Genomic DNA, 24,211 nt, shown 5'->3' on the forward strand with positions numbered 1-24,211 from the left:
ATAAATATATATAGAGAGAGAGAGAGCGAGACAGAGAGAGAGAGAGAAGTGTTTTTGTTGGTTTATTGTGGTTGTACTTTTGTAATTTTACAAAAGAAATCTACCTCTTTCAATAAAAATATCTATATAAAAAGAAAAGAAAAGGGACCTAAAGGGCAATGTTTTAAAAATAAAAGTGTAATCAACTGCCAGAGGAAGTGGTGAAAACTGATAAAGTTACAAAGTTAAAAGGCATTTGGATAATAATATGAATAGAAAAGGCATGAGAGGGTAACAGACCAAATGCTGGCAAATGGGACTGGATTAATTTAGGATCTCTGGTTGGCATGGACAAGTTAGACCATAGGGTCTGTTTCTATGCTGAACATCTCTGATTCTTTGACTGTTTCACTGAGATGAGGAGGAACTTCTTCAGCCAGAGGGTGTTTAATTTGTCAATCTCATTGTTGCAGAATGATGTGATGACCAAGTCATTGAGTGTGTTTAAGACAGAGATGGGTAGCTTCTTGATTAATAAAGGGACCAGGGTTACAGAGAGAAGGCAGGAGAATGGGGTCTGAGAAATATATCAGCCATGATCAAATGGTGGAGGAAACCCGATTGGTGTATGACCTCATTCTGCTGCTAAATCTTATGGTCAGCAGAGGGGAAGGTGGCAACTAGATATATTAGTGACTGTCTTATATTTATAACCCCGAGTCTCCATCACAAGTGATAACATGGTATATGGACCCTGTCAAGCTCCTGAATAATATATTGAGTGTGTCAAATAAAAAGACTGGTATTTGCATAGCACCTTTAATCATATCTCAAAGCTTCTTACAGTCCATGAAGTATTTCAGACTTGTATTCAATGTTATAGTAGGGAACATAAGGCTGCCAGTCCTTACAGACCAGGCTCTCATTTAACAGCAATGTGAAGAGGTCATCTAATTGTTCTGATGTTGTATGAGGGATAATATTGGCCGTGGGATCTTATTTATATTCACCCCTACATGAGGTTTGGATCAAAGTGTCATTGATCGGCGTGCAGTTCCAATACTGCAGCACTCCCTCAGTACTGCACTCGAGTGTCAGTCTAGGTTTTTATGATCATGTCACACAATACAATCTCAGATCACCTACATTCTCCTCCAAATTATTAATATACTGTGTCTCAGCACAAATCACTGCACAACACCACTGGCCACAGATCTCCAGTCAGAAAAACACACTTCTATCACACTCATCGATCTTCTTTGTCACTTCCACAAAAACCTCAATGAAGTTTGTCAGATGTGACCTCTCCCCTGCTTTGCCATTTAATAAGAATATAGCTAATCTGATCATTCTCAAATTGACTTTCTGGCCTTAACACCATAACCTTCGATTCCCTTCCTTGTGAAAAATCTGTCCAGCTGAGCCTTGTATATGCTGAATGACCCAGCCTCAATAGCCCTCTGCAGCATCAAATTCCACACAAACACTGAGAATACTGGAGAAACCCGGCAGGTCTGGCAGCAGCTGAGGTGAGAGAAATGTTTCAAATTCAGTATGACTCTTGTTCAGACCTGTTTGTGTCAGTCCAGTGGGAGGGTGTAGAAAAGTGTTGATTTGTGTAATCGGTTAGAGAGGCTTCACAGTCCTTTTCTCACTATAGAGGCATAGCCCTTCAATGTAAAAGGGAATTCAAGAAGATAACACGGAGTCCTTGATTGGTAGTGGGGAAGCTAATGCCTCAGCCTCCTTGAAACCTAACTCATTAATCCTTTCAAATGGTCTGGAAGTATCTGCATTTCACGGCCAATCACAAGGTTTCCTGCAAAAATAAAGAAAATGCTCGAGAAATTGGAGTAGTCTCACTGGACCTAAAATGTTGTCTCTTCTTTCTCTTCACTTACGCTGCCAGATTGCTGATTCTCACCAGCAATTTCTGTTTTTGTAGCTCACCTTGACAGTGAAAATTGAAGTTTGTAGCACACCTAGTGTTCAACAAACAAAGAATTGCAAATGCTGGAAATCTGAAATAAAAACACAAATTGATGCAGAAACTGCTTTCTATGCGCAGATGCTGCCAGACCTGCTGAGTTTCAGTGTTCCTGGAACAGACCGATACAGAATATTGCTGTAAAACTAACCTCATCTCAAAAAACCTCATTCCCTGTCACCCAATCAAATTCATCATCATGTTATCACTGGCATTTCACTTCATGGGCTTCAATTATACTTCGAAATCTTTTGTGTGACAAGTTCTCAACAGCATTTTCAAGTCCAGGATCAAATTCCCTCTGAATTCCGATTGTGTCTTCAGTTGAAAGCTCAATCAATTCAGTTAAACATGACTTGCTTTGACTAAACTCACACTGGCTTTCCTCAATTATCCAGACTTAAGCAGAACTGAACTGTATTGAACATTATCCATAACATTTCCCATCACCGAGATTAATCTCACTGACATTTTGCGGCAGCTTTACGCTTACGCTTTATTTTAAGAACTGAATCACTTACAATACTACAAAATTGAATAAAAGTTTGACTGTAAAAACAATATTGGAGGGCAGGAGGGGAAAAGGGACTGGACTTGGACCAGCTGAATACTCTATCCATCTGACTTTACAGCTTCACGGTCTGAAACATGTGGACGTTCCCACTGGCCACCACATGATAATGTGCAGATAACACTAAAATAGGCGGTATTGTCGACAATCAGGAGGTTTCTCAGAAATTGCACCAGGACCTTGATCAGCTGGGGAAGTGGGCTGAGAAATGGCAAATGGAGTTTAATATAGATAAGTCTAAGGTCCTGCCATTTGGAAAGTCAAATCAAGGTGGGCATTTCATGATGAATGTTAGGGTCTTAAGGAGTGTAGTAGAACAGAGAGACTTGGAGTTCAGGTACACGGTTCTCTGAAAGTGGAGTCACAGGTGGGCAGGACAATGAAGAAGACTTTTGGCACACAGGCCTTCATTAGTCAGGGCACTGAGTATAGAGGTTGGGAAGTTATGTTGCAGTTGTACAGGACATTGGTGAGGCTGCAGTTGGAGTATTGGGTTCAGTTTTGGTCACCTTGCTTTAGGAAGGATGTTATTAAACTGGAAAGTGTGCAGAAGAATTTTACAAGGATGCTACCTGGAATCAAGTGTCTGAGTTATAGGGAAAGGTTGGACAAGTGAGAACATTTTACTTTAGAGTGGAAGAGACTGAGCAGAGATACTTAGAGAAGTGAATAAGATCACGGGAGGCATGGATAGGGTGAACACACTCAGTCTTTTACCCAGGGTTGCAGAATCAAGGAAGAGAGGACATCAGTTTCCAGTGAGAGGGGAAGGAATAAAAGGGGCAATGATTTTATACAGAGGATGGATTGCATACAGAATAAGCTGCCAGCTGAAGTGGTTGAGATGGGCACATTAACAACATTTCAAGGAAGTTTGGAGAAATACATGGACAGGAAATGTTTAGAAGGATATGGGCCAAGTGCAAGGAAATGAGGTTAGTGTGGATAGACCTTTTGGTTGGCATGGACCAGTTTGGGCCGAAGGGCCTATTCTCTGTGCTGTAGGCCTCAATCAATCTCTGACTCTAAGATCCTACCGAAGGGAGCAATAACTGAAAGTCCAGAGTAAACGTGGGATCATTTCCCAGTAACTAACACTCCATTGACTCAAAACAGTGAATTTTGAAATAATCCAGATGAAGTTGGAATATGAGCTACAAGAATACATGTTCTGGAGAAATTTACAAATAAAATGACAACTGTCTTGGATTTATTGATGATATAATTTTTTTAGAAGCCTTGCTTTCACTGTAGAGAATCGCAGATATTGATTTGATTGAAGAATCAATTTTCAAATTTGATACTGCACTTCTATATAAATTATAATTACATAAACATAGACATCTGAATAGGTTCGGTGCATAGTAGAGTGCGAGAGTTTTATCAGACATTTTCGTTGGTGCGACTCAAGGATTATTTCACTGTAAATGAGATAAGAGAGCAATAACTCAGGGAAAACTGATAACTGACTCCACCTACATTGCAGTTTGCACCAACTGAACGGTTACAAACATGGTTAAATATTATCTGATCATGACATAAATAATCAATTCACCCATCACTTTCAAATCTGAGGTTTTCAAATTTTCTAATTTTACGAAAGAGCAGTTAACATTCTGGGCAATAGTTACAGACCTGAGCATAACAAGACCAGTTTCTCCATATTATCAAATTATGTGTGGGATATACATTACTGACACATGGTGGAAATCTAAACAAGCTCAGTCTGACGTTTTTATTTTGATCGAGCCTAGTCACCCCGGAAAGACTCTCCTCAGCCCAGTCTGAGACCCACTGACTGATTTATCTCCAACACCGTCATGTAGCGCCACCTCCCGCCTGTGGAGCAACATTACAGGCAGGAAGGTCCCCGGGTTCCTGCAGCTCACAGCTCATTCTACCCAGTCAGTCCCACTCTACAATTGAGCTTCTATTTGTTTCTTCTCTCCCCCTCCTTCTTTCCCCCAGACTGAGACCGACCCCCATCAGTTTACAGCTGGGAGGAGGAAGGGGAACGGGGTGAAATTATGGGATGGATCTGTGCCCTTTAATCCCGCAGATTGTCAGCGGGGCGGAGTTTTTCCCGTCGTCATTCCCTCCCGGATAGAAGATGGGAAAGATCCTCTCAGTAAAAGTGTGGGTGAAAGTGTGGAGATGGGACATGGTGTCCGCATTGTAAAATGATACCTGTCCCCCCTCATAGTCCAGGAAAACCCCGATCTTCCGGGGATTCGCACTTGGGAAGAGGCGGGTCAGTGAGGGGGAGGTGGAGGCTAAATAATCACATTCGGGATTCAGCCCCACAATCCAGAATCCGGTCTCCGGGTTCAGGATGATCCCCCGTTTCCTCTTCACAGACTCTCGGGCCACTCCTAGATACCACCAGGTCTTCTCCCCCACCTCCACCTCCCAGTAATGTCTCCCTGATGTGAATCCCTCTGATCCAAGGACACATTCCCAGGGATCAAATCTCTCCGGGGAGTCAGGGAGCGGCTGGTGTTTGTCTCCGAGTCTCACACTGGTCCGGTCCTCAGACAGGATGAGCCGGGGATGGGCTGTGTTCGGATCCAGAGTCAGAGAGGCTGGAGCTGGGGGAGAGATCAAATAACACCGTCAGAAAGAGGGAGGCCAGGGAGGACGAGGGGAGCAGGTAGTGGGGGGTTGAGCGATAGAGGTGGTGGGAGTGGAGGGGAGATAAGGTAAGTCCCGAAATGCGGAGTTTGAAGGAGAGGAGGGTCAGGGAAAGGGGAGTGAATGATGCGAGTGAAGGGATGGGGAGGAAGAATGGGGAAGGAGGAGCGAGGGAGGTGAGGTGAGAGAGCTCACTTTGAGGGGAGTGGGTGGGGAAATGAAGTGCACAGGAAGAACAGAACCCAAACCTTAACCCTATCGCAGGAGGGAGGGGGAGGTTAAAGAGATGGGGAGAGCGAGGAGATGTGGGATAGAGGGTGGAGAGTGAGGAGAGGTGGGAGATAGAGGAGGGGAGAGTGAAGGGGTGGTATGAGAGAGAGGTATGGAGAATGAGGGGGAGCTCAGACGCAGGTGAGCAATGGGAAATTTGAGTGCTCAGCTGAGAGCGATGAGAAGGGGTAAAGTGAAGGAGAGGGAGGGAGAGAACAGGTTGGGGAGTGCAGCGTTATCTGGGGAGCCAGGAGCAGTGGGGAGAAGAAGGGGGAATTGTGGGGATGGGAGTGTGATGGTAGTCGTTAGGGGGAGTGTGCTGGGGAGGGTAAACTGAAGCAGAAGGTGAGGGGAGAGTGAGGGGGAGGGACTGTAGCAGAGGTTGAGGGAGAAGAAACAGAACAGGAGGGGAGGGAGATAGATAGTGAGGGGAGAGCAAGGGGGAGTGGGACAGCACAGGGGAGTGACAGATGGTGAGTGCCAGGCGAGGGTGGGGAGAGCGATGGGCAGAGTGAAGGGTATGTGAGAGGTGGGGGAGAGTGAAGGGGTTAGTGAGAGTGAATGGTATGGATAGGTGGGGGAGGGTAGCGTGAAGGTGAGGACTGAATTAGAGAGAGGGATGGAACATGGACTGTAAGGGGAAATGGTTAGGTCCAGGAGGAAGAAACAAATTAGATGGGGAGACTGAGTCGGAGAGTGAGAATGATGGAATGGGGAAGGGAAAGTGAGAGGAAGGGGAGAATGAGAGGAGCGGAGAATACTGGGGAAGTGAGCATGAGGGGTGCGATAACAAGAGGAAACGGAGGTTTGAGTGAGTGAGAGAGGAGAGTGAGTGGTGGGGAGTGATCGGGTATATAAGGGGATGAGATGTGGAAGTGTGCAAGTGAAGGGAAAGGGAGTCAGTAAGTGGAAGGTTGGTGAATGTAAGAGAAAGGGGAAAGTGAGCTGATGTGAGTGGGTGGGAATGGGAATAGTGAGGAGAGGCAGGGGTGAGGGGCAGCAAGGGAGTGGGGAGACGGAGAGAGGGTAGAGTGAAGTTGCTTTTGTAAAAGAGAGTTTAGGGAAGGAGGAGAGGAGCATGATAAAGATGGGCAGAAATGATGGGAGGTTTTCAACCTCAGGGCAGGAATGGAAGAGTGAAGAAATGGAGTAAGTGATGGAGGAGGGAATGATTGGAAGCTGGGTAAGGACATGGGAGAAGGTTTGGAGGTTTTGTGAGAGGCAGGTACTGTTTGAGATGATGTAGGGGAGAGTGAGCAGTATTGTAGAATGGGGGGCTGACAACAGAAGGTCTATTTGAGATTTGAAGATTGAGAGACTGAGTGGGAGGGTTGAGAGTTGGAGATATGGTGATTCAGGAGAAGAGAGAAAGGGATGTGAGAGTGGGGAGAAAGGGATGGCTGATCTGGAGGGGAGAAAGACAGGTTCCTTTTGGCCATGGGAGGTTTGAGTTAGTGGGAGAGGAGAGTGAGTGGTGGGGAGTGATGGGGTATATAAGGGGATGAGATGTGGAAGTGAGCAAGTGCAAAATAAGGTCTTGTGGGGATTCTGGAGGTGAGTGAACTGGAGGATGAGGTGGAGTCTATGAGGGGGAGAGGAGAGTAAAGATGAGGGCAGTGTAGGCTGTTGGTTTCAAAGGAAGGATAGAGTTGGGTCTCAGAAGTTGAAGAAGTCTGTGGAATTTGGAGAAGGTTAGTGAATTTGAGGATGAGGTAGGGGGAGAGAAGTGGAGGTGAGAATGAAGAGGAAGGGGATAGTGAGGAGGCAAGATTAAAAGGGAAGGGAGAATCAGGGGTGGGGTAAATCATGGCAGAGTGATTAGGGAGGAATGGAATACAGGAGGAGGGTGAATGTGAAATATGAGTGAAGGGCAGTGCAAGGCAGAGGATGAGAGCACAGCGAGGTTGAGGAGAGAGTGACCGGAATGGGAATTTATGCATGGGAGAATAGTGCGGGAGAGGGAAGAGTGAGCTGAGAGGGTATGAGGAGTTATCAGGATGTGGCTGTGAGATTGACGATGAATGGGAGAGCAGGAGGGAATGAGGGGGCATTAATGGGGAGGAAGATTGGAGAGTGTAGGCAACCAGAGTAGAAGGGGGAGGTGGAGTGGCAAGGAGAGTGATATGGAGGGAAGAGGGAATTGTGAAGATTGGACATTGAAGGGAGAGTGGGGGAGGACTGAATGGTGAACAATCGTGGAATGGATGGATTTGAGGAATGTGCAGGTGAGTGGGGTGGAGGGTGAATAATGCAGTGAGGCCATGGTCTGTCAAGCTAAGGGATAACTAATGGCAAGTACAAACCAAAAGGAGAATGAGGTCAAGGGGAGCGTGACTGGGAAGGGAAGCTCAGCCAGAGGGAACAGTGAATGAAAGGGAAGAGTAAATGATGGGTGAGCAGGTGGGCAGTGAGGGAGTGGGAGAAGTGGGTTTTGGATAGGGAGAGTAGGGTCAGGGATGGGAGTGGGGAGTGAGTTGAAGGGAGACAATGAGAGCAGGAGGGAGTGGGGTGGGAGATCAGGAGGGAGTGTTGGTCGAAGGTAGGGAGTGGAGAGTGAGGTCGATGGAAGAGTGATGGGGAGGGAAGGTGAGGAGAGTAGGGCCTGTATTGAGATGGAAGGGGAATGCAGTGAGGGATAGAGACAAGGAAACTGAGGAGAGAGTGAGTGATGGGGTGAATAAAGAGGTGGACTGTGTGAGAGTTCACGAGTGTGGAGGAGGGGAGAGGTGGGGTGTAAGGGAAAATGGGAGTGAAATTGACAGCAAGGGAGATGGATAGGGGGAATGAAAATAAGGAGGATGACTTGAGGAGGATCAGGGAGACAGGAGGAGGAAGTGAAAGGGAGATGTGTGGGGCAAGGCTGAGAGTGTGGGGGTGAGTGAGGGGTGTGAAAATGTTTCTCCTTAAATAAGGTTAGGTTGTTCTTGTTTTTTTTAAGAGTGTCATAAACACACAGGTTCCAACGTGTCTAGTTTTTATGGGTTTTAAGGCCAATTTGATGACAGATAACAGATCCTGCCTCAGGTAAAAGGCTTTCAAGTTTAAAGTTAAAAATCAGACAACACCAGGTTATAGTCCAACAGGTTTAATTGGAAGCACACTAGCTTTCGGAGTGTCACTCCTTCATCAGGAGTGATGCTCTGAAAGCTAGTGTGCTTCCAATTAAACCTGTTGGACTATAACCTGGTGTTGTGTGATTTTTAATTTTGTACACCCCAGTCCAACACCGGCATCTCCAATTCAAGTTTAAAGGAACACTTGTTCAATGGAAGGGGAGCATCCAGTTCTCCCAGATCAACTTAACTCTGGTTTTGGTTTGGTTTGGCAAGCAGTCAGTTTTTGAGTCTGCTGGTCTAAGAAACTGCTCCATGCTGACCACCTCTTTCTATCTTTCATCTCTCCTGCGAGAACCTGGGTTTGACTTTCCTTTGTTTTTCCCAAGGTGGTGTTTATGAGGATGTTCCAATTATTTGGAACAACATCATTAAGTTGTGGCAGTGGTGATTGGGTTTTTAAACACTTATGTTATTCTGAGGAGATAGGACAATTTCAGGGTGGTGGATGGGAGTTATGGGGGTGAGAGAATGGGGGATAGTGTAAGGCCTGAGTGATGTGAGGGGAAAGGGAGACTTCACACGGAAGAATTTTAAAAAACAAGGAGCATTCCTGAAACAGAGAAAACTTCTTGAGCTACAGCGTGAAAGAAAGTGAAGTTGACATAGTCCCAGAGGCTGCTGTCTGATCTGAGAGAGAAAGCTAGTGGCAAGTTTATTACCAGCGTCACCATCCCTCAGTGAAAAGGCATGGATGAGAAGACAGGATCTTCACAGTGTAGGAACTGAACCTACACTGTTACTGCCAGTCTGTGTCACACAGCAGCTATCCAGCCAACTGAGCTAACAAACCTACATAGCCATAGAATAACACAGCATCAAATGAGGCCCTTCAGCCCATTGTGGCCATGCTAGTCATCAAGGGACTATCAACTTTTATTCCATTTCCCAGCATCTAGGGAACTTGGGGAAATAAATAGTGATGTCTTGAAAAGAGTTCATGTTACAGAAGAAGATATGCTGTGGTGGTCTTCAATTGTAAAAAGCTAAATTAATCCCAGGACCTGATCAGGTCTTTACCAGAAACTAGGGAAGCTAGGGAAGAGATTGCTGGACCCGTTGCTGACATATTTGTGTTAACAATAGCCACAGGTGAGGTGCCAGAACTGGAGGTTGGCTAATTTGTTGCTATTATTTAAGAAAGGCTGTAAGGAAAAGTGAGGGAACTATGGACCAGGGAGCTTTACATCAGTTGTGGGTAAGTTATTGGAGAGGGTGGGGCAGGATTTTTCATGCATGTGGAAACACAAAAGACTTATTAGGAATCACCAACATGGCTTTGTAAGTGAGAAACCGCATCCTGATTGAGTTTTTTGAAGATGTTACAAAGAAAATTGATGAAGACTGAGCAATAGACATTGTCCATATAGACTTCAACAAAGCATTCAATAAGGTTTTGCATGGTAGACTGGTTAGTAAGGTTAGATCACATGGGCTCCAGGGGGAGCTCCCAATTCAGTACAAAATTGGATTGAAGGTAGGAGGCAGAGTGTGATGGTCGAGGGTTGCTTTTCAGACTGGAAACCAGCGGTGTGACACAAGGATTGGTGCTGGGTCCCACTGCTTTTGGTCATGTATATAAATCATTTGGGTGCAAACATTGAAAGCATGGTTCCTAAGTTGGTTCATATCGGACACCTCCCTCCCTTTCTTGATCTCGCTGTTTCCATCTCCAGCAACAGTCTCCAGACGGATGATTACTATAAACTCACAAACTCTCACAAGGCCTGAGTGATGTGAGGAGAAAGGGAGACTTCACAAGGAAGAATTTTACAAACAAGGAGCATTCCTGAAACACATCTCCTCCCACCAAATATCCTGCAAGAACTCCATCCCATTCTCCCAATTACTCTGCCTTCACTGCACCTGCTTGGACGAGGAAACATTCCACTCATGAACATCCCAGACATCAACCTATTTTGAACAATGTACATTTCCCCCCTCTGTCATCCAGACAGCCCTCCATTGCACCTCCATTCCCTGTTCCACTGCTCTAAACATACCCCCCTCAATGCAATAAGGTCAGAGTCCCCCCTCTCCTCACCTACCAGTCTCCGCAACCAACGCATCATCCTCAAACACTTCTGCCAACTCCAACTAGACCCTACCACCAAGAACATCTTCCCCTCCCCATGTCTCTCTGCCTTCTGCAAGAACAGTCACCATCGACAGTCCTTGGTTTGTGTCACTCTCCCTACCGACCCACCTGAACTCCCAGGTACCTTTCCCTGCAACTGCAAAAGATGCAAAACCTGCTGGTACACCAACTCCCCTCAGAACCATCCAGAGCCCCAAACAGTCCTTCCAGGTGAGACAGAGGCTCACCTGTCTCTCTTCCAGCCCAGTTTTCTGCATCAGGTGCTCCCGATGTCATCTTCTCTTCTTTGGAGAGACCAAACATAAACTGAGGGAAATGTTTGCTGAGCATCGCAGCCGGGTCTGTAGAGGCCGACCGGACCTTCCAGTCACTGCCCATTTAATTCCCCTCCCCTCTCCTTTTCCAACATAACCATCTTTGGCCTCCTCCATTGCCACAATGAATCAAACCCAAAATTGGAGGAACAACACATCACCCGCTTGGGCAGTCGACAGCCCGGAGGGCTCAACGATGTGTTCTTCAATTTCAAATAACGTCCTTTCTCATCCCCTACTCCCTTCCCAGCCCCTCCCCCTTTCTTCCACTCCTCCCAGCCACCAACCGGATTCATTCCACCCATCGACCAACCAAGTCATACCCTCTGCCTGTCTTCACCTATCGCCAATTCACAACCCTGCTCCTGCCACCTCCTTTATCTTCAGTTCCCCCCTCACCCACCCCCAATCCTGAAGAAAGGTTATACCCAAAAAATTCAACTCCTCCACCTCCTGATGCTGCCTGGCTTGCTGTGTTCTCCCTGCCTCCTGCTTGTCTAACACCGTTCATAAGTTGGCAGAAGACATGAAGATATTGTTCAGTGGACAGTAAACAAAAGATTATATTAGACTGCAACAGAATCTTGAGCAGATGGGCCAGTGGGCCAAGGAGCTGCAGATGGAGTTTAGATAAATGTGAGTGTTGCATTTTGATCAGGCAAATGAGGCCAGGACTAATACAGTTGATGGTGGGGCCCTGGGGAATGTTACTGAGCGGGAGGCCTGGGGGTGCAAGTACATGGTTCCTTGGGGTGGTATTGCAGGTAGACAGGGTGGTAAAGAGAGAGAATGGCACACTTGCCTTTACTGGTCAGCCCCCACCACTTTCTCTGCAACTCACTGCATACATGCAGCACCCTTTGCATGAAAAATTTGCCCCACAGATTCCTTTTAAATCTTCTCCCTCTTACCATAGATCTCTGCCTTCTAGTTCTGGACTTCCTTACTATTTCCCCTATCCATGCCCCTCATGATTTTATAATGCTCCACAAGGTCACCCCTCAGCCTTCGACGCTCCAGGGAAAAGAGGTACAATCGCATATTGAATAAGAAAATGTTCTTTGATACACTTAGACTCCTCTCCATCCAAGTCCTTAACACAATGGCATTCCCAGTTTATGTTTGAAAAGTTAAAATTCCCTACTATTACAATCCTATTAATCTGACAGATGTCTGAGATCTCCCTACATGTTGCTTCTTAATTTCCCACTGTCTATTTGAGAGCTGATACTCCAATCCCAATGAGGTATTTCTTAGTCATGAGCATGTATGAGGGGGGTGAATAGCTGTTAATGGAGACTATTAGTGGCTAACAATGGCTTGTGTGTACTAACAGTCTCCATGATAACAAAGCCTGGTTGTGTGGGTTGGGGTAAGGACATGGGAGAGTTCAGACCCCAATATTATTTAATTTGATATTGTGTCTGAAAGGCTGCAGGATCCCCAGGCTGAAAATGAGGTGTTGTTGTTCCAGCTTGCGGACATTGCTGGCCAGTCTATCCCCAGAAATAGAAACAGAGATGTTCAGGAAAGGAAGGGAGATTCAGAGATAGACCAGGTGAAGGTGAGAGTGAGGTGGAAGTTTGAAACAAAATTGATAAACCTTTTCAATTCCGAATGGGAGAGGGAGGCAGCACCATGTTCTGTGCTCTCAGATTCAGTCATGACTTTGATATTAAGCTGCTGATCAGGGTGGTGCTTGGCAACCTGAACACTACATTGCAGAAGCTAAAATCTCTCTTAGATACCTCCTCCTGTCGGCCTCTCACCTATGACCCCATGATGTAACATTTGGCAATTGTGTCAACCATGGTCACCAACCTCATTTCATCTGGGGATCTGCCCCCACTCCAACTGCCTCCAGTTGATAGTCCCCGACCCTGCACAGCTCGCTTCTACCTCCTTCCCAATATACACAAACGGCAGATCCATTCTTTCTACCTGCTCCTGCCCCACAGAACTCATCTCCTACCATAACCTCGTCTTGTCTCCCCTGCTCCAGTCCCTGCTCACTTACATCCGCCATTCCTCTGACACTTTATGTCAGTTCCAAACTTGCTAGTTTGTGGCTCCATCTGCCTCCTCTTTACCATTCCTGAAGAAGAGCTTATGCCCGAAACGTCAATTCTCCTGCTCCTTGGATGCTGCCTGACCTGCTGCGCTTTTCCAGCAACACATTTTCAGCTCTGATCTTCAGCATCTGCAGTCCTCACTTTCTCCTCCTCTTTACCATGGTCAAGCAATCCCTCTACACCTCCATCCCTCACCAGGATGGTCTCAGGGCTCTCCCCTTCTTCCTGGAACAAAGGCCTGAACCATCCCCACTCTCCCACCACCTTCCTCCCCTTGGCCAAGCTCACCTTCACCCTGAACAACTTCCCTTTTAATTCCTCTCATTTGGTTTCGAGTCAGAGGGGTGGCCATGGGTACCCACATGAGTCCCCAGTTTTCCCTGTCTCTTTGTGGGATACATGGAATGTTCCTTGTTCCAGTCTTATTCCAGTCCTGCACACAGGTCTTTCTATGTTGATGATGTCATTGGTGCTGTCTCCCTCTCTCATCTGGAATTAGAAACATTTATTTGTTCTCACCTTCACCTGGGCCATCCTTGACTCCTCCCTTCCTTTCCTCAACATTCCTGTTTCTATTTCTGGTGATAGACTGGCCACTAATATCCACTATAAACCCACTGACTCCCACAGTTACCTGGACTGTACGTCCTCACACTCTGCTTCCTGTAAAAACTCTATTCCATGCTCTCAGATACTCCGTCTCTATCGCATTCATTCTTCCTGAACCATGGATTCTCCAGCACTGTTGGTAACAGGGCCCCCAGCTGGGTCTAACTCATCTCTGGCATTTCAGCCCTCACTCCTTCTCTTCCCTCCTGCAATATGAATACTGAGGCACGAATAAGTAGAATGGATGGCTTTGAGATATGTAGAGAAGAGGTGTTGGAAATTCTGGAAAGGGTGAAAATAGATAAGTCCCCTGGGCCTGATGGCATTTATCCTCGGATTCTCTGGGAAGCAAGGGAGGAGATTGCAGAGCCATTGGCCTTGATTTTTGTGTCCTCTTTGTCTACAGGAGTAGTGCCAGAGGACTGGAGGCTAGCAAACGTGGTTCCCTTGTTCAAGAAGGGGAGTAGGGATAATCCTAGTAACTATAGGCCAGTGAGTCTCACTTCTGTTGTGGGCAAAGTCTTAGAGAGAATTGTAAGGGATAGGATTTATGCACATCTGGATAAGAATAATGTGATCAAGGATAGTCAGCATGGTTTTGTGAAGGGCAGGTCGTGCCTCACAAACCTTATTGAATTCTTTGAGAAGGTGACGAAGGAGGTAGATGAGGGGAAAGCGGTAGATGTGGTATATATGGATTTTAGTAAGGCGTTTGATAAGGTCCCCCATGGTAGGCTACTGCAGAAAATACAGAGATATGGCATTGAGGGTGAGTTGGAGGTTTGGATTAGGAATTGGCTGGCTGGAAGAAGACAGAGGGTAGTAGTTGATGGCAAAGGTTCATCTTGGAGTGCCGTCACTAGCGGTGTTCCGCAAGGATCTGTTTTGGGACCATTGCTGTTTGTCATTTTTATAAATGACCTGGAGGAGGGTTAGAAGGTTGGGTGAGCAAGTTTGCGGATGATACAAAAGTCGGAGGAGTTGTAGACAGTGAGGAAGGATGTGGCAGGTTACAGCGGGATATAGAGAAGCTGCAGAGCTGGGCAGAAAGGTGGCAAATGGAGTTCAATGTAGCTAAGTGTGAGGTGATTCACTTTGGTAAGAGTAACAAAAAGATGGGGTACTGGGCTAATGGTCGGATACTTGGTAGTGTGGAAGAGCAGAAGGATCTTGGTGTCCATGTACACAGATCTCTGAAAGTTGCCACCCAGGTAAATAGTGCAGTGAAGAAGGCATATGGCGTACTGGCTTTTATTGGTAGAGGAATTGAGTTCCGGAGTCCTGAGGTCATGCTGCAGTTGTATAAGACTCTGGTGCGGCCGCATCTGGAAAATTGTGTGCAGTTTTGGTCGCCATACTATAGCAAGGATGTGGAGGCACTGGAACGGGTGCAGAGGAAGTTTACCAGGATGTTGCCTGGTATGGTAGGAAGATCCTATGAGGAAAGGCTGAGGCACTTGGGGTTGTTTTCTTTGGAGAAAAGAAGGTTTAGGGGTGACTTGATAGAGGTGTACAAGATGATTAGGGGGTTAGATAGGGTTGATAGTGAGAACCTTTTTCCACGTATGGAGTCAGCGATTACAAGGGGGCATAGCTTTAAATTAAGGGGGGGTAGATATAGGACTGATGTTAGGGGTAGGTTCTTCACTCAGCGAGTCGTAGGTTCATGGAATGCCCTGCCAGTAGCAGTGGTGGACTCTCCCTCTTTATGGGTATTTAAGCGGGCATTGGATAGGTATATGGAGGATAGTGGGTTAGTGTAGGTTAGGTGGGCTTTGATCGGCACAACATCGAGGGCCGAAGGGCCTGTACTGCGCTGTATTCTTCTATGTTCTATGTTCTATGTTCTATGTAATAGTGGTAAGGTTCCCCTTGTCTTTACCTGCAATCCCACCAGCATCCACATCCAGAAGATCATTAGCCATAATTTCTGCCACCTCCAGCAAGATGCAACCACCAGACACATATTCCTCTCCCCTCTCTTGTCCACCTTCCACAGGGACTGTTCCATCCAGGACACCCTGGTCTATTCTTCCCTCACTCCCAACAGCTCCCCCGCAAAGCTTCATGGCACCTTCCCCTGTAACTACAGAAAGTGGAACACCTGTCCATTTCCTTCCTCCCCCCCTCAGTATTCGAGGGCCCAAACAGACCTTCCAGGTGAAGCAATGCCTTCTCTGCACTTCACTCAATCTAATCTACTGCATTCTCTGCTCACAATGTGGTCTCCTCTACATTGGGGAAATGATGCATAAACTGGGTGACTGCTTTGCTGTACATTTGCATTCTGTCTGTAAAAAAGACCCTGAGCTTCCAGTTGCCTGCTCCTTTAACTCATCACCCTGTTTCCTGACTGACATCTCTGTCTCAGGCTTGCTGCAGTGCTCCAGCGAAACTCAGCACAAGCTGAAGAACAGCACCTCATTCGGACTCTGCAGCCTCCCGGACTCAATATTGAGTTCATTACCTTTAAGGCCTGAGCTCTCCCGTGTCCTTACTTCAACCCCGACTGACCAGGCCTCATTATACAGAGTCTGATATTACACACAACCCATTGTTAGCCCTATTAACAGCTAGACACCCTCTGAATCATTCCTTTTTCTGTGCAACTGCTTTTTTCTGACTTTGTACTCTATGCCCACCTAGCAGATAGTCCTAACCCCTTTCCCCACACTAATGTCTGCATATAAACTGACATTTTCTGAGCTACCATCAGTTCTGAGGAAGAGCCACTTGATCCGAAACATTAACTCTGATTTCTCTCCACAGGTGCTGCCAGACATGCTGAGCTTTTCCAGCAATTTCTGTTTTTAACTCTTATTTTCAGTATCCAAAGTTATTTCGGTTGATATTTATCTGCTACAGTTTTCATCATTGACCACTTCAGTAAGATCAACACATACCTTCAAATATACAATGTAGTCTTTCAGTGTTTGCAAGTCCTTCTCTTCACTAAACTATCTAAATCCCAACTTCCCCACTCACCTATCCTCTTCCCCATTCTCACACTGCCAATTTCCAATTTTCACCTCACTCGCACCTTCAGCTGGTCTATTACTGATTTCTCCTTTCCCTTCCTCGACATCTCTGGGGATAGACTGACCAATAATATCCACTATAAACACAACTTTCCCAGCTACATAGAGTATACATCCTCAGAGGAGAGAGTGAGGACTGCAGATGCTGGAGATCAGAGCTGAAAAATGTGTTGCTGGAAAAGCACAGCAGGTCAGGCAGCATCCAAGGAGCAGGAGAATCGACGTTTCGGGCATAAGCCCTTCTTCAGATTCCTGAAGAAGGGCTTATGCCCAAAACATCGATTCTCCTGCTCCTTTGATGCTGCCTGGCCTGCTGCGCTTTTCCAGCAACACATTTTTCAGTACACATCCTCAGACCCTGCTTCCTGTAAAGACTATTTTCCATTCTCCCAGTTTCTCCATCTCCATTCCATGTGCTCTGACAAGGCAAACTTTGACAAGGGAGCCTCAGAAATGCACACGTGCTTCCTCAGCTGAGGATTCCCCAGCAATGTTGTTGAGAGTGCCCTCAACTGGGTCTGCCCCACGCCACAATAGCATTAACATTCCTCTTGTCCAAATCTGCCATCCCACCAGCATCCACAACTCGAAAAGTATCAGACACCATTTATGCCACCTGCAGGAAGATGTCACCACCAGACACACTCCCCTCCCTTGACAACCCTTCACAGGGTCCATTCCACCAGGACACCCTGGTGCACTCTTCCTTCACCACCCACAGCCCCACAGCAACATCCTCAGCAACTGCCAAAGGTAAAACACCTGCCCATTTACCTCATCCCTCCTCAGTATCCAAGGGCCCAACGCATCCTCCAGGTGAAGCAGCACATAACCTGCACTTTACACAATTGAGTCTCCTGCATTCATTGCTCACAAGGTGGTCTCCTCTGCACTGAGGAAACAAAGCATCTGTGTTCTGCCTTAAAAAAAGATCCTGAGCTTCCAGTTTCCTGCCACTTTAATACACCATCCTATGCTTTGGGTAACATCTCTGTCTCAGGCTTGCTGCAGTGTTCTACTGAAGCTCAGTGCAGGCTGGATGAACAACACCTCATTTTCCACATCCGGACCCTGCACTTCTCTGGACTCAATTTCGAGGCCAATAACATTAGGCCCAGAGCTCTACCATGACCTAGACCCCTATCCCACAAGCCAGGTCGTGTTATCACTACCATTACATTCTGCCTATTATTAGGCACTAGTATCTCCTAACCTAATACTGGATTAGTGGTGCTGGAAGAGCACAGCAGTTCAGGCAGCATCCAACGAGCAGCGAAATCGATGTTTCGGGCAAAAGCCCTTCATCAGGAATAAAAGTTTTATTCCTGATGAAGGGCTTTTGCCCGAAACGTCGATTTCGCTGCTCGTTGGATGCTGCCTGAACTGCTGTGCTCTTCCAGCACCACTAATCCAGTATTTGGTTTTCAGCATCTGCAGTCATTGTTTTTACCTTCTCCTAACCTAATCGTTATCCACTCCTTTGTCTTTCTAACTGTTCTTCTCTCTCTTTGGGGTCTATCCCAACCTATAATTTCCTCCTTACCTCCTCCACCACTCTATCTTCTGCATATAAACCAACTTTTCCCAGCTACTACCAGTTCTGAAGAAGGGTCACACAATCTGAAAGGTTAACTCTGATTTCACTCCATGGATGCTGGTAGATCTGCTGAGATTTTCAAGCAATTTCTGTTTTTGTTTTGTCTCACAACCCCCATTAGATACACACCTGTTAACACTGGCTCTTTAATGTCTTCATGTCTTCCTGATATTATGATAAAACATTGTTCCTCCAATGTCACTCCAGATGGAGTGAGCCCAGTCTCCTCTCAAAATCCTGTTTCCGTGCTCTATTCCTCTGGTTACACAGAACCCTTCACTGCTCTGACGCACAGAGCTGATAGCTTCAGATACTTATCCAAATGGACCCACAGGAAGTACAATATTTCCAGGGAGAATCTCCCAGAATTAACAACTAATGGTGTGAAATGTAACCTGGGCCCTGGAGACATTGCATAACTGGATCTATCATTAGGAAAATGAATACACGTGTTTACCTGGGTGAATAGTGTGTATCATTTCTCTCCAGACTGTGTACTGTAAAGGGCCAGTGAGCTGTCCCAGAGACAGAAAGCCATCAGCAGATGAGAGTTTCTTCTCCTCATCACTAATTCTATAAACATTAAACAGATGACATCATAAATTCTGCTTTGTTCAAACATTTATGAAAAGGTTTAAATATTCAAGCTTTCCACACTTTTTGTGCTTGAGTCAATGGGTAGAAAGTGAAATGTTCATCTTATTTTTATAACTGATCCAGCAAGAATTCGCTAATGCAAGGGCAAGGATTGAAAACCCCCAGATTGAGAGAAAGGCCAATGTCCTGAAAACAGATTAGGCACTGAAACATCACACACCACGGAGATGATAAATATTTTCTCCATCCCCTTGCTGTATTATAAACATGAACTTGTAAAACAGAGATGAAAAACTGAAACGTCGAAATGCTTCATGTCCAACTGAGTAATACTTGGGTCCCACAACCCTCCGAGAATCCTGCTCCTCTACTTTCAGCCTCTTGACCATCTCTAATTTTAGACTCTCCCCCCTCTGGAAGTTGGACCTTCAGCTGCCGATTGCTTCAGCTCTGGAATTCCCTCCCTGAACCTCTCCATCTCTCTATTCCTCTTTCTTCCTTTAAGGTGCATTAAAACCTGCATCAATCACCTGGATTAATATCTCAGTGACACTTTTCTATACGTTCCAGTGGTCCTGTAAAATATCTCAGAACGTGACATTACACTAATTGAAGGTCTTTTGTTTTTGATTTTGCATTTATTGTACTCTTTATAAAGGCTATGGTGCGAGTTAGTGTTGTAAAAAGTGAAACAAAAATGATTTGCCCTTTAAACTCTGATTGTCTCGGGTTGGTCAGGAGCCAGGCAGGGACAGGGATGGCCATTCCCTGGAAACATGGGCCGTGTGGCTCTCTCAGGGTCAGGGAAAGGTCACAGTCACACAAACAGCCCAAATCAGGGCAATGATCTCTTCCAACCTGAGAACCAGGTTGTATTATTTACAAGCATCTTGTCATTACTTACAATGCTGCAGAACAGTTTTATAACATCTAATACTGTCTCAACCGTGCAATAACTTTCTTATTATAAAAACACTTGTGTTTGAACCATAGTCGAAATAATTGCTTTCCGATAAATCACACTTTAAAATCGCGACAATAACCAGGAAATAACCCCATAGTAACCCGTCACTGAGTTACTGAGCAAACTGTGCAGAGTTTCAGTAAAGAGCATGTCCTACCTTCTCTTCCGACAAGCTTCCTCCTGAAAGAAATGAATCACAAACAGTGAGGATGGCAGTAACAGATTTCAGGAGGAGACAGATAGGCTGCTGAAATGAGCAGACACAACACGGGAGTGTGAAGTGATACATTTTGGAAGGAAGATTGAGGAGAGGGTAAAATAAACTGGCAATACCCATCAGTCCCGCTCACAGACACAGTGACTCTCACACTCCCTCTGTACCAGACATACCCACACACTCTCCACATGGAGCTGTAACTGGATTACTATGGGAATTCCAAGAGATAATTAAACTTGGGGAACATGGAGAGAACAACAAAACAAATAAAAACATCGCATCCCATCCCGGGAGAATGTCGGTATTTCCGAGGATCTGCAGACAGTGTGGCAGCGGTTACAAAACGAACCGAAATTTACTGGAAAATCTCTGTTGGTTTGATGAATCTGTGGAGAGAAATCAGAGTGAACGCTTCGGGAGCATTGACCCTTCTTCAGTGACAACAGCAGAATCGTCTGGACAGTCACAAGTGCAGTTTAGGTTTTTTTTTGCACTAAATTACATATTATTTTTACAATTGTCATCATGTCTGAAATGTATCTGAAATAGCGTGCAAATATTTCCTCACCTCTAGAAATATCAGCTCCTCTGTTTGCTCCATCTGTTTCTGCAACTTTAAGAGTTCCTCCTCAATAGAATTTAAATTCTCCTGAATCTCTCGAAGGTTTTTCTCCATTGGTTCCACAATCCTGTCCTCTTCTTCCCTGAGATCTCTGAGTAAACGCTGCTCTTTCTCAGTGAGAATCTGGTGCATTTTAGTGAACGCAGATCTGATGTGGGTCTGCAGACTGCTCGCCTGTTCCTACCAAATGAAATGTGAAACCTCATTAATGTCCCGCGATAAAGGGAACAAAACTAACCGAGATCCCAGAGAATCAGCACAGGGAGAGCTCACCCTCACTTCGGAAATCTTCCGTTTCTGGGTCAGTTCCGTTTGTTGAACCGCCGATTTCTTCTCTGTGAGAGAATCGAAGGAAGATTTCAGCTTATGCTGAATTGGGAGAGAAAATGAGAAAATTGAAGTGTCACTATGCGAAAGCGCTAACACAGCTCACAGTTTAGAAAATAGTCCCCTTTTACCTTGTAGATTTCAACAGCCTCATTGATCGGCAGGAAGCGGTGCTCTCTGTGTTCCCGCGAATCTCTACAAATCGCACAGATTAATTTCCTGTCAGTTTCACAAAACAGCTCCAGTTCTCTCTGATGTTTCTCACAGTGAGGTTTACTTTCCTTCTCTTTCGGATCCAGCTTTAATGTTCGAGCCTCCTCGGCCAGATTCGCTAGGGCCCGATTTACCCTGAGGTTTCTTTCCGGAAACACCTCTCTACATTCCGGGCAGGAGTTTATCCCCTTCTCTTCCCAAGTCTGGGTGATACAAGAGCGGCAGAAATTGTGTCCACAATCCAGTATAACCGGATCGGTGAAGAAATCCAAACAAATGGGACAAATTGTCTCCTCGGTCAGTCTCTGGAGTTGCTGTCTGGAAGCCATGATCAATCTCAGCACTTACCGATTCAAAGTGCTTTCAGGCTCACTGTGACTGAGCTGGTGAACACAATCACTTTAAACATTTGCTGATGAATTTCACCGCAATACTCGGAGAATAATTATAAGATAGCTTTATTCTCCAGATATTTTGAAGGGAGAGAAGAAAACGTTGAAGGAGAAACGGAATTAGAACGCGGAGGAGTAGGAGGAGAAGATGAACTTTGGCCGGGAGGGTGAAAGTCCATGTTGTGTTGGCGTTGGCTGGGAATTGAGAGAAATATGAGGCGGAAATGGGCGGTGAGGGAGTTTTCCTGACACTTTGCTGCAGACTGAACTCACTGCCGGTTCCAAACCCTCTGGTGAAACCCGGTGTAAGATCCGGATCTGTAACCTGAATTGTGTGAGTGATTGCATGCACTCAAACTCGGAGACAAAGTATTATACATGTCCGTCAGATATTGAGATAACAGATACGGAAGCAGTCTTTCCTGGGATTAGATCTGTGAATCTTTCGCATTTAAGCGTCCTTCAGGACAATAAGATTTACCCAAGCACATTGATGACCATTCAGCCTTCCTGAAATGTTCTCGCTGTTGTGATGTACAGAGAAAAAAAAACTAGCCATACAATGTGACCAGTGAGCAGGGCAGCTGCCTTGTCCCCTCTCAGGTAAAAACAAGGACTGAAGAGGCTGGAAACCAGAGTCTAGATAAGAGTGGTGCTGGAAAACCACAGCAGGTCAGGCTGAGAAGCAGGAAAAGTCGACGTTTCGGGGAAAAGTTCTTCATCTATTCCGGAGCACGTCACATTGAAGACAAATGCTTGTCCTGGTTGGGAAATTGGCTGAGCGACAGGAGACATTGTTCGTATTATTCTCTTTTGTGATCAGTTTCTGATCTTATAATCTCCTCACCTTTGCTTTCCTTTCTGTTCTTAACCCAATGCTCAGATTATCCGTTACATTTATTTACAGCTCAATTCCACTTACTACTGTCATCAATCTCTCTGCGAGTTAGGAGCAGTCCTTCCGTGTTAACAATGTTTCCGTCACTCGACTGATTCATTACTTAGGTGCCGGGACAGAAACCCACAAATCCAACTTTCCCAATGGTACAACAGTAGATGACATTGTAAACAGTGTCGAAAGGCGCATTAAGTTACAAAGTGACATTGACGGAATCATCAAATAGACAAGATCGGAGCAAATTGGTCTCAATATCGACAACTGTGAAAATTGTTGTCACTGTATTTGCTGTTCACGGTGTGGTCTCCTCGACATGATTTGGAGATGCCAGTGTTGTACAAAGCTAAAAGTCACACAACACCAGGTTATAGTCCAACAGGTTTATTTGGAAGCACTAGCTTTCTGAGCGCTGCTCCTTGACCAGGTGGTTGTGAAGGGACGACACACAATCTGGGTGACTGCTGTGCAGAACACCCATGTTCTGTCCGTAACAAGTGACCTTGAACTTCCAGTTGCCAGCCACTTCAACACACCACCGTGTATCCTGGCCAACATTTCTGTCTCGGGTTTACTGCATTTTTTCAGCCAACCTCAACGCAAGGTCGAAAACCAGCATCTCATTTTCCATTTGAGAACCCTGCAGCCTCTCGGCCTCAATATCGATTTAAGAGCCAAATTTAGAGCATAGTCCCATCATTACCCGTTTTCCCACCCCACGTCATGTCTTGTTGTGAGACGGGTTGCTTTCTCTCTCTACCCTACTCCATGGCCTTTTATCACATTACTTGGGTTGCTTTCATACAGTTCACCCATGTTGACCACCTTTTAGATCTTATTAGCACTTATTCATCCTCTCTCGCTCTCTCTCTCTCTCTCTGCCCAGGCCTGCTGCTCACAATGTCCTTGGTTACCTCTCCCCACCTCCTCCGCTCACCACCACCCCCCCCCCCCCCCCCCCCCGCCCCAACCTTCACATCTCTCTCTGGACTCCAGGTTGAATCTTTGTTGCACTCTCTCTGAGACAGGTCTATCCGTCCTCAGCTAAGAAAACCACAGTAGGTCACAGTACACCTGGTGCAGTCTCACAGTGGACTGAGACTATTACAGTCAAAGTTGTTTGCCCTCCCGGTGCCTCATATAGATGCAAATATTGTCTTGTCCGTGTAAGAGCTGCCCTTGTTTTGTTTGTTGGACAGAGTGGAACTCCAATGTTTGCTTGTTTCCTCAAATGCAACTGTACAGAACCGAAGGGCATTTGTGACTGTACATACACAAAGATATTTTTATGGATAATGTATAATTTTTTAAATACAAGAAGTCAAAATTGTTTGCCCTTATTTTCGAAAGTTTTTTTTAACAGAAGTCTCAATTGCAGGAGACAGGAAGGACTGCAGATGCTGGAAGCCAGAATCAATAGATTAGATTCTCTCCAATGAGGAAACAGGCCCTTCGGCCCAACAAATCCACACCGACCCTCTGAAGAGTAACCCACCTGGACCATTTCCCTCTGACTAATCACCTAGCACTATGGGCAATTTAGCATGACTAATTCACCTAGCCTGTACATCTTTGAACTATGGGAGAAAACCAGAGCACCCAGAGGAAACATGGGGAGAATGTGCAAACTCTACACAGACAGTCTCCCAAGGCTGGAATTGAACCTGGGAACCAAGCACTGTGAGGCAGCAATGCTAGCCACTGA

General features: G+C 45.8%; 1 protein-coding gene across 1 annotated transcript; it reads right to left on the reverse strand.

Moving 5' to 3' along the window:
* Positions 1-2,673: 2,673 nt before the first annotated feature.
* LOC140455312 (zinc-binding protein A33-like) lies at positions 2,674-21,898 on the reverse strand. The gene is made up of 6 exons (XM_072550085.1): positions 21,138-21,898; positions 20,953-21,048; positions 20,626-20,859; positions 19,998-20,020; positions 18,737-18,852; positions 2,674-5,125 (listed from the first exon to the last, which is right to left on the reverse strand). Exons 1-6 carry the CDS (start codon positions 21,546-21,548, stop codon positions 4,563-4,565), a joined length of 1,443 nt encoding a protein of 480 aa, XP_072406186.1. The 5' UTR covers positions 21,549-21,898; the 3' UTR covers positions 2,674-4,562.
* Between the last annotated feature and the right edge of the window lie 2,313 nt (positions 21,899-24,211).

This window comes from Chiloscyllium punctatum, chromosome 30, assembly GCF_047496795.1.
Source record: "Chiloscyllium punctatum isolate Juve2018m chromosome 30, sChiPun1.3, whole genome shotgun sequence".
Classification (NCBI taxonomy): Eukaryota; Metazoa; Chordata; class Chondrichthyes; order Orectolobiformes; family Hemiscylliidae; genus Chiloscyllium; species Chiloscyllium punctatum.

Excerpts from the sequence above, each read along its gene's own strand:
- LOC140455312 (XM_072550085.1), bottom strand. The coding sequence starts at position 21,548 with ATGGCTTCCAGACAGCAACTCCAGAGACTGACCGAGGAGACAATTTGT. Across the intron at positions 21,049-21,137 it reads AGGCTGTTGAAATCTACAAG|CATAAGCTGAAATCTTCCTT; the intron begins GTAAAAGGGGAC and ends CTCCCAATTCAG. Across the intron at positions 18,853-19,997 it reads GAAGCTTGTCGGAAGAGAAG|AATTAGTGATGAGGAGAAGA; the intron begins GTAGGACATGCT and ends TAATGTTTATAG.